Here is a 10,109-nt window from a genome sequence, read left to right on the forward strand (position 1 = left end):
CCCGCCGGGGACGCGGCGGGGCCGGGCTGCGCGCACTGCTGTGGTGGCGGCGGCGGCGGCGCGGGCTCGGGCGGCTGCGGCGCTGGCACCGGCTGCGGCTGCTGCTCGCCGGCCCTCTGGCGCCCGCGGAGCGACCAGACGCACAGTGAACTGAGCATTGGACAGGGAGGCGGGGCGAGGGGGGGGCAGGGCCTCAAGGGCGGGGCCCGGGTGGAGGGGCCAACGTGATTGGACCAGAGGAGAAGATGAATGGAGGGGGAGGGCGTGATTGGGTAGGTGGAGGGAGGACGGGAGCTGATTGGGCTGAGGGGAGGGGCGGGGCCACGGCTAGGCGGACTCCGACCAAGCCTAGCTAGAGGAGGCGAGGTTGCTCAGCAAGCTCGGGGATTGGATCCTACTTAGAAGAGGGCGGGGCGTCAAGGGGACCCTAAAAATGCCTAACTCAGCAGCACGGCGAAAATGGAGACCTCGGAGCAAGGTATGAGAAAGAGCCAGGTGCGGTGGAGGCAGGGGGATCAGGCGGTCAAGGTCATGCTGCATAGTGAGATCGAGGCCAGCCTGGGCTACTTGATAGCTTTTCTTTCTTTCTTTTTTTTGGGGAACCACAGTAGGAGAAGCTAACAAAAAGAAATCAAATGGTCACTCGCCTAAGCCCTGGCAGGCAGGACTCAAGAAATGATTAACAGTCCTTATTGGGCCAGGACAGTAAGGAGGAGGGTCTCACCTGGGGTGCACCGGAACTGGAGGAGGAGATGGAATTCGATTAAATAAATAAATAAATAAGAACAGGAGATAGGCGACACGGAAGATACTGGGACGCAGTGGTAAGAGATGGAAGGAGAGGCCTGGGAATTTCTGGATGAAAGCTAGGGGAGGCAGAGGCTGTAAGCCATGGAGTCCAGAGAGGCCTGAGGTTCGCTGTCCTCCTGCCTCAGCCTCCCGAATAGCTGAGATGGCAGGTGAGCACCGCCAGACCCTGGAGGTTGCAAACTTGGACTTCGTTAGAAGGGGCTGGACCTGGAAGAAGAGGGTTGCGGATGGTTGGGAAGAGACACAGGCAGGTGGGCGGGGTCTCTAGGGGGTAGGAAACATATTCAGTAGTGCGGAGGAAGACGAGGTGAGTGGATGGCAAAGTGGGACACCGAAAACGAGCCTTTAGAGCGCCAGGAGCCGGCTGGTGGCATGGAGGACGGGAAATAAGACACCTATTAGGGGAAGGACACTGCTGGACACGGGGTGCGGGTGGGCTGGAATAGAGATTCCGTGTCAGAGGCCCAGGAGGACAGTCCACGAAGCCTTGGGGGAAGGGGCAAAGGTTTCCAGCTTGTGGAGGAAAGGGAATGAGGCGTAGACCACAAAGATTACAGGCAGCAGGGCCAAAAGATAGGTAAAGGAGTGGGCACCAGGGCATGCAGAGAGGGGCACTGCCGGGAGCGCAGCCAATAGCTTCTCAAGCATAGGTTTAAGTGGAACCAATGGGAAGGGGCGGGCCTACGGAGGAAGAAGGGAGAACCGGACCCGGACCGCACACCTTCTAGAGGGCAGGCCCCGCCCCGTGGGCGGGCCTAGGCGTAGGGACGGCAGTGCGCAAGCGCAGTGGCTGCGGCTGGGGCTGCAGCCAGAGCAGGCGCTTGCAGGAGCGAAGAGGGCGGGTCACGGGCTGCGGCTGCGGCTGCGGCGGTCGCTGGCGCGTCGCCTCCCTCTGCAGGCGCCACGCGGGTTCGTATTTTCATCTCCAGCCCCGTACCCGCTTATGTGTGTCACCTTTTCTCCGTTGTCCTCCCACCTGTCCCCACCACTCTGGGTATCTGGTTCCTCTTTTCTAAGTCTCCGTTCTTCCATTTCGGTCTGTCTCTCGGTATGAGTTTCAGCTTTCTCTTTGGGTCTTTCTCATCTTCCTCCACTGGGTCTCAGTCCCTCTCTCTAGGTCACTTATCTCTCCCTCTGGGTCTATGCATATCTCTCTCTGGGATTTTGGCACCCCCTGCCCCGTCTCTGTCTCTCACTGAGTCTCTATCCCCACCTTTTTCTTCCCCACCCCTCCCTGGGCCTCTGTTTCTCTCACAGGGTCTCTGCGCCCCACTTCCCCAGGGTCTTGTTTCCTCTGTGTCTCTGGTTGTCTTGGTCTTGTCTTGGACTCTGTCTCTCTGTGGGTCTCTGTCTCCCTCTCCTGGTTCTTGGCTCCTCTGTTTCTGGGTTCCTTACCCTAGTGTAGCCCCATCCTGGCAGTGGTTAAGTCTGTGTCATTGTAGCGTTGCAGAAGTGGGGCCAGCCTGTCGTGCCACCCAGGAGTGAGTCCTCACCCTCCACAGACCCTGGGACCCCCTCTTCTGGAGCCTTCACGACTCTGAGGGACCCACCAGGGCAGAAAATGGAGGCACTCACTCACTCACTGTGCACTCATAACTCTGGCATATCACGGAGAGAAGCTGTGACTTGCTGTAAGGGGTTGGGTGGGCCCCAGGTCCGTTGTGAATAGGGCTGCGTGCTGGTGCACGGTTTGGGAATGCAGCAGCGGCTGGACCTAATGCACAGTCCTCCTTACACCTCACATCCACCCTGACGGCCTGATTGGGACAGCAGACAGACACTGGATTCAGTCCCCCAAATAAATCAGTGTCCTGTTTTGTTTTGTTTACCCCGAAAGATTAGAAGGTGGGGGTGAGGTGGAGGCTGGCGAGGGAGGAAACAGAGAGAAGACTCTAACAGGGGTTAGAGGTGGGGATAAAGAGCAGCCAACAGTGGGACACTCATGGAGCCCTGGAAACTTGGGTGTGGTCGTCCCTCCCATAGCCTCACCAGAGCGGGGTTGTCACTAGAGAACTACTTTCCTTCAGCCAGAGACTGGGTGGGGCTCCCATCACAGGACACCCAGAATCAAGGCTGAGTTGCTCATTTCTGGAGACTTTTTTTTTCTCAGTCCTGGTCCACTGCATCCATAGTCATTCTTTCCCCAGACACGTTCTGTCACCTCTGCCATCCCTCCCGCTGTCCCCTCCCTTACTTCCAAGGCCAGGTCAGTAGGACCAGCCTTCCCCTCCTGGACTGCTAAGATTCCTTTCTGCTCCGACCCCTACACCCCACCCATCAATGCAAAATCCAGGGAGAGTCTTAGTAAAACAGAGACTGTGAAGAGTCACAGCAAAAGACCCCAATACACAGAGAGACACAGCCAGGCTGTGGTGGCGCATGTCTTTAATCCCAATCCTCTGGAAGCAGAGGCAGCTGGATCTCTCTGAATTCGAGGCCAGACTAGTCCACAGAGCGAGTTCCAGGACAGCCAGGGGTCACACGGAGAAAACTCTGTCTCGAAAAACCAAAACAAACAAGCAAGCAAAACGACTCCACACGCAAGTATCTTGCCCCTCCCCTTTCAAAGCTCAGAGTCTGGGTGATCCTTCCGCTGCAAGCTTTGGTCTCCCGTCCCGTCCCCTGTCTCACAAGCTGAGCTGCAGACTGTCTTCCCGCCCCGAGAGCTTGAGCCTCCGCCCCCTCCCCCGAACTCACCCCAAGTTTCGGTGAGGAGGAGACAGGAGGAATCTGGCGGTGGAGGAGGGCTGACTGAGTCCCGGAATCTCTGAGCGGCCTGTGACAACGGAGGAGGGACAGCCCTGCTTCCCACGACCCAGGTCTACGGGCTCCGCCTCTACGGCAGGCCCGGGGGTCCTGGAATCCCCAGAGGGAGGGTAGGACGCACAAGGTCCGCAGGACGGTGAGCTCGCTCCGTAGAACCAGGACTGGAGAACCCTTAACGTTTTCACCACCGCGGCCACCTGTTGCTGTCATCGCGACGCCCGCGGGGAGAGGACTACAAAGTCCGTGATGCTCCGCGTTGTGCGGGCCAGAAGCTTCGCGGGGGGTTGTTCCCGGACCTCTCTCACGGGCGCGCGCACGGCAGAATAGGATGCTTCCCTTCCCTCCCCTCTCTTCCTCAACTCCAGACACTCATTTCCCCTACCCGAAAGTTACCCAAGCGGGTTCCTTAAATGGAAAGTGGATTTTTTTTTTTTTTTTCATTGGAAAAAAACATAGCCTCTGTGGCTCTTGTGGGAATGTACCCTAACCGGGGCGTCCTCAGAGGAACTGTGCCTGCGTAGCTCCTCCTGCCGGTCTGGTTGCTCGAGGCTGAGCACGCGCCAGACCCACGCGGGGGCCGTTGTTTTTGTCCCCTCGGTCGAAGACGGCCACGTAGGACCCCAAAAAGACGTCCCCGAGGATCCAGAAGGGTCCTTCAGGCTTCGGGATATCCAAGGCCTGGAAGCCCAACAGGCAGAGGCCAACATCGCTCTGAAAAATCTGCAAGGTGACAACACGGGGGACATTGTGTGTCACGGGGTTCCGGGTTTGATTTGTACCCAGAAGAGGACAAGCAGTGTTTGTAGCTGGGCATGGTGCTACCAGCCAGCGATGCCAGCCCTCCAGAGATTCAGGCAGGAGGGTGGCGCGTGGGGTGGGGAGGGGAGTAGGAGGGTTCAAGGCCAGCCTGGGCTACATACTTAAACCTCATGAAAGAAAGAAAGATATAGAGAGGAAGGAAGGAGGAAGGAAGGAAGAGAAGAACGGAAGGAAGGCGCTCCGCTGGTAAAGGTGCTTGCTGCTAAGTCTGTCGACCGAGTTCCGTCCTCAGACTGCACACAGTAAGAGAAAGTCAGTTCCTTTGAATTGTCTTCCGACTTGTACACAAGTGCATTGTGCACACAAAAATAATCTTTTTTGAAAAGTAGAAAAGGAAAGGCAACGTTCAGCCTGGGTGTACTGGCACAGGCCTTTAATCCCAGCACTTCAGAAGCAGAGGCAGGAGGATCTCTGCATATGAGGTCAGCCCAGTCTATGGTAATAATTCTAGGTCTGCCAAAGCTACACTGTGAGACCCTGTCTAAAGGCAAAGTTCCTGTGTTGGATTCCCAGCTTGGTGAAGTCAGAGCCCCGGCTCCATCCTCTCAAGCTCAGTTTTGTTGCTCTGATGTCAATATGGCAGCTGCCTTACCTTGATGACGTACTCCTGGCCTGTGAGGTTAAACCACGCTCCGCCAAGGCGGAAGGAGACAGTGGGAAGCTCTGGGATTTTGGAACACTGAATGAGATACTGCAGAAGAAGAGGAAGAGTGAAGGTAGGCAGGTGACTCTTGCTCGCCAGTGCCCTCGAGCACAGCTTATATTAGGCAGTCAGGTATTCTGGGCCTCCTGTACAAAGGCTTGTTCTGTAGGCTTCTATTAAGTCCACATTTCTCTCCCCAATCCACCTGGAAAGCGCGCTGCTTCCCCCTACTGCCTTCTACCTCATCACTCAGCCCTCCGGTCCCACCTGCCCTTTTTCTTACCTCCTGGTTACCTGTTTTTGTTGTGTAGGCAGCAGCTTCCCACCCAAAGTCTACCACCAAGCCCTCCGCCCCTCCGAAGAATATTGGCCAGAACCAGGAGTGGGCCTCACCTGCCCAGTCAGGAGGGGAAATCCCCCAATGGCCTTATTCAAGGCCCGGATCTCCTCACTAGTTCCTGTGATGAGGGATGTGCCTGTGTCCAGGATGGCACCACAACCCTGGGCACAGAGACTCAACCCTGTGCCAACCTTCACACTGTGAGGGAAGGATAGGGCAGGGGCTGTCATCGGAGGTAGGGCCTGGGCGTCCACACCCTCAGCTCGAGCACCCCGAGGCCAGGCTCCTCACCTCTCCATGTGGACTTGCCAGTAGGCAGGGATGGTGACTGGTATGAAGGTGAGGGGGGGTATGTAGTGAGCTGGGTCTGAGCCCCCCAGGACCAGCTCTCCCCCGTCAGACCCTTCAGAGTCCCTGCAGAGGCAAAGTGCAGTGAGAGGCTGGTGTTTTATCTGTTGGTGCCAGAGGTGAGCCAAGGTGGCACGGTCTGCCAGCTGGCTTCTAGGTGGGCGGGCTGGCTAGTTTTATGTCAACTTAACACCAGCTTAGAGTGACTGGAGAGTAGGAAACCTCAGCTGACAAAGTACCTTGATAAGATCAGGTTATCAGCAGTCCTGTAGGGCATTTTCTTTATTAGTGATTGATGTGAGAGGGTGAAGCCTATTGTGGGTGGGGTCCCCTCTGGGCAGGGGTTCTGGGGTAATCTAAGAAAGCAGGCCAGCAAGCCACAGGGAACAAGCCAGTAAGCAGCACCCCTCCATGGCCTCTGTGTCAATTCCTGCCTCCAGGTTTGTGCCTGTGCTGGTTTGAAATAAAAGGGCCCCATAGGTTCATAGTGAGTGATACTTTTAGGAGGTGTGGCCTTGTTGAGCTGTGTCACTAGGGGGTGGGCTTTGAGACTCAGAAGCTCAAGCCAAGCCTGTCATTTGCTCTGCCTTCCAATCAAGATGTAGAACTCTCAGCTCCTTCTCCAGCACCATGTCTGTCTGCATGCTACCATGCTTCCCACCATGACAATGATGGACTAAACCTCTAAAACTGTGAGCCAGCCCCAAATAAATTCACGGTGTCTCTTCACACCAATAGAAACCCCAACTGAAATGCTGCCCTGTTTGAGTCCCTGTCCCAACTTCCTTCAGTGATGACCAGTGATTCAGAAGCACGAGCCAATTAAACCCTTTCCTCCCTAACTTGCTTTTGGTCATAGTGGGTTTTTTTTTGGGGGGGGGAATAGGGAGTTGTTTTGTTTTGTTTTGGAGACATGGTTTCTCTGTGTAGCCTTGGCTGTAATGGAACTCGATCTGTAGACCAGGCTGGTCTCGAACTTTAAGAGATCTGTGTGCGTCTGCCTCCCAAGCGCTGGGATTAAAGACATGCACGACCACCTGGGGTTTTATCATAGCAATGGTAATCCTAGCCAAGACAGTGGGGTTGTGTGGGCAGGTCCCAGATAGGGAGAATGGAAGAAGACAAGGATGATCTTGAACTTCTGATCCTCCTGCTTCCACCTCCCAAGTGCTGAGATGACAGCATGCACCACCATGCTTGGTTGGGGGGGGGAGGCTTTTTGAATATAAAGTTGCACCTCCTAAAGGCTGGTGAGTAAAAGATCCTCGCTCCGGGCGGGACTCTGCAGCGGAGGGTGGGCTGTCTTTGGGGTGAGGCAAGGGCCCCAAAGTGGAGTACTTGTCGAATGTGCATGGAATTTTCTGTTTGATTTCAAAGCCTGGGGCCTTGTGAGCCCAGGGTGAGTGTTGTTGGTATGCCTCACTTAGGTTGTGGGGTTTCTTGTGTTTCTGTATTGGGTAAGCACTTTCCTGAATGCCGGTGGAAGCCCTTGTGTTGGGAGGCTGACTTCCTTCAAGGACCAATGGACTTCCTGTGTTGATGATGGGATTTCCTGAAGGAAATTTCTTGGGGCTGGAGTTGAGACTGTGTGCCAAGCCAAGCAGCCGCCATCGTGAAAGTTTAGCCGTGCCCTGTTGCAAAAGCTCATGCCAGCTGGGCTTGCTGACTGACTGCACCCCTTCATAGCGTGAGGAGGGCCATCTGAGCATCCAGCTGCTCCCTCCCGGGCAGCTCTGCTCACTTGTTCATGGCCTGGGGGAGTGTGTAGGCTAGGGAAGACTAGGGGAGGTTACATCTATGGAGTTACAGGGACTCCCTCATCTCTGCTGGGTAGAGGCTTTTCGGGCACAGCCTTTTAGGGAGAGGAACACCTCACCTATGCTCTGCAAGATGCCAAATGAAGCCGTTGGTCCCCCAGAGGAAACTGTGGTGGAAGGGTGCTTAGGTATTGGGAGCTAAGGAGGAGGTGGATGCCCTGGGGGAGGGCATTTTCGCAATAGCTGCACTCTCAGGCACAGAGACAACTCGCACACAGTACCTGTTGAGGTAGAAGGAGAAGACGAGTTTCTCCAGCAGTCCCTGCTCCACTAGTGTGTCCAGCGGAGGCTGAACTCCTCCCACAGCTAGAGTCGGGAAACCGAGGCCCAGAATCCCATCAAAATGGGCAAACGCGAAGACCAGGCTAGGCTCCCACAGAGCCTCTCCAAATATCACAGAGGCGCCGTGGATTCCCCCGATCTAGGAGAGAGTTGAAGTGGGACCAGTTACCTCTAGGAAAGACAGTACCCTCCTATGGCTGAGATCCTGCTTGGAAACTTCGGGGAAAGAATCTAGATCCATCCCCACCCCTTCCCTAGAAGCCACACACGTTTGCTCAAGGGAATCCACCCCTCCACCCAGGAAGCTCCACTTCTGGGGAGGCCATGCCTATTTGCAAAGGCAGCCTCTCAGATGTCCCACCCCTTCACAAGAGGCCCCGCCCCTTCACAAGAAGCCCCCTCCTCTTGTTAAGGAGACCCCATCTCTTCCCTAGTAACCCTAGCTCCTTCCCCAGGAGACCCCGCCTTTTTCTAAGAAGCTCCACCCCTGTCCAGGAGACTTCCTCCACTCCGACCTCAGTCACCCCATCTCTAGGAGAACCCCACCTCTTCTCAATAATCCCTCCCCCGCTCCCATCAGGGCCTGCCTCCTCAAACCCTTCTCTGAACTAGGTGGTGGTACATCCTGGGTTCTAAACTGAAAGTCTTGTGTGGCCGAAGTCACCCACAGTCAGATCATCCTGGCTCAAGATTCCGTTCAGCCGTCCGGTCCCATAGCGAATGGCAAACTTGGTCCCGTTGGGCCGAAAGGAGCTGGAGGCCTTGGGGTTGAAACGATGGTGAAACCCTAATTCAGTTCGGGAGACAGGCATCACTCAGGAAATGGGAAACAGCCGAGGGGATACTGAGCCCAAGCCCCTCTTCTCCCGTCACCCCTTTTGGCCTGTTCCCCAGGAAAGCTCACAGCAGGCCAAACTGAAGAAATGACATCTCGAGGATGGGACCCAGAAGTTGGAAGAACCCGTGTCAAAGACAACAGTGAAGTTCTGAGGAGGTGTTCCCAGACCAATGTCTCCAAAGTACTGGACCTGGTGGCACAAGAGAACACAGAGCAAATGAGGAGCTGAATATTCTGCCGCAAGGGCGGGAACATGGTGGCTGGGACTCACATTCATGAACTTGGACAGAGGCACAAAGGAGCGCTCGTCACCAGAGGCGGAGGTGCTAGGAGGCTGTCCCCATCCATTCAGTGGGCTTAAGAACCTGTGTCCAGGATGGACTCGGCGAAGAGGAACTCTAGAGAGAGAGGGAGTTTGGGCAATGAAAAAACCATAGGTCCAGCAGACCTTCGTGTGCTAGACGCCCTGCACAGATGCTGAAGGTCCCTGAGGTCCTGCAGTAGCAGTCACTGACTACAGCTCCACAGTGACCAGGAAGTGCTGCCGAGGGCAGCTTCACCGCCGTACAAAAAAAGCTATCCCCAGTGTATAGACTCAAAGGCCTGCCAACATCCGAGTGCCTTAAGGTAAGCTGTTCCCCAGGAACTGGCATTCCCAGCAAGTTCCAAAGACTGAAGAAAAAAAAGTTGATGGGAAGGGAAGCAGGAGAGATGGCTCAGTGGTTAAGAACACTTGGGGAGCCTGGTGATGGTGACACACACCTTTAATTCCAGCACTCAGGGAGGCAGAGGCAGGTGGGTCTCTGTGAGTTCAAGGCCAGCCTGGTCTGCAGAGTGAGTCCAGGACAGGCAAGGCTACACAGAGAAACCCTGTCTCAAAAAACAAAAGCAAAACAAAATACAAACAAACAAACAAAAAAAAAACCAACCCAGAGCCCTTAGGGGAGGCTCACAGAGACTGAATCACCAGTCAAAAGTCAAAGGGCAGCCATGGGCTGGACCTAGGCCCCTACACGTATGTAGCAGATGTGCAGCTTGGTCAGCATGTGGGTTCCCTAACAATGGGAGAAGAGGCTGTCTCTGACTCTGCTGCCTGCCACTGGATCTCTTCCCCCTAGCTGGGCTCCTTATCAGGCCTCTGTGGGAGAGCATGAGCTTAAGTCCTGATGACTTGAGGTGCCAGGGTGGGTTGGTACTCACGGGGGCTCCTTCTCTGAGACAGAGAGGGGGGAATAGGGGAAGGGACGGGAAGGTGGGACTGTGAGGAGAGGAAGGAGGGGGCTGGGATCAGGCAGCAAAGTGATTAAATAAATAAATGAAAACAAAACAGAACAAAAACCCAAATGCTTGGGGATCTAGCAGAGAACCTTGGGTGGTTTACAACCACCTTATATAACCATTATATATATATATATATATATATATATATATATATATATATATATA

General features: G+C 55.1%; 1 protein-coding gene and 1 long non-coding RNA gene across 3 annotated transcripts in view; one reads left to right on the forward strand and one right to left on the reverse strand.

Moving 5' to 3' along the window:
* Window positions 1–417: 417 nt before the first annotated feature.
* Window positions 418–10,109, forward strand: part of LOC129681588 (uncharacterized) — a 19,915-nt gene continuing 10,223 nt past the window's right edge. Inside the window, exon 1 of the long non-coding RNA XR_008720861.1 lies at window positions 418–478. This is a non-coding gene — a long non-coding RNA (uncharacterized LOC129681588). The remainder of the gene's footprint in view (window positions 479–10,109) is intronic.
* Napsa (napsin A aspartic peptidase) overlaps window positions 2,688–10,109 on the reverse strand; it is a 14,308-nt gene continuing 6,886 nt past the window's right edge. The window contains exons 2-9 of one of the 2 annotated variants that reach the window (XM_055613592.1): window positions 8,935–9,061; window positions 8,730–8,853; window positions 8,494–8,612; window positions 7,765–7,964; window positions 5,670–5,792; window positions 5,432–5,576; window positions 4,988–5,086; window positions 2,688–4,296 (exon numbers count right to left, since the gene is read on the reverse strand). In XM_055613592.1, the coding sequence (XP_055469567.1) occupies window positions 4,075–4,296; window positions 4,988–5,086; window positions 5,432–5,576; window positions 5,670–5,792; window positions 7,765–7,964; window positions 8,494–8,612; window positions 8,730–8,853; window positions 8,935–9,061 (1,159 nt within the window). In that variant the 3' untranslated portion in view covers window positions 2,688–4,074. Of the gene's footprint in view, window positions 4,297–4,987; window positions 5,087–5,431; window positions 5,577–5,669; window positions 5,793–7,764; window positions 7,965–8,493; window positions 8,613–8,729; window positions 9,062–10,109 lie in introns of both variants that reach the window. The other variant, XM_055613591.1, reaches the window with a different exon arrangement.

Source organism: Psammomys obesus, unplaced genomic scaffold, assembly GCF_907164565.1.
Source record: "Psammomys obesus unplaced genomic scaffold, mPsaObe1.curated_primary_1811, whole genome shotgun sequence".
Classification (NCBI taxonomy): Eukaryota; Metazoa; Chordata; class Mammalia; order Rodentia; family Muridae; genus Psammomys; species Psammomys obesus.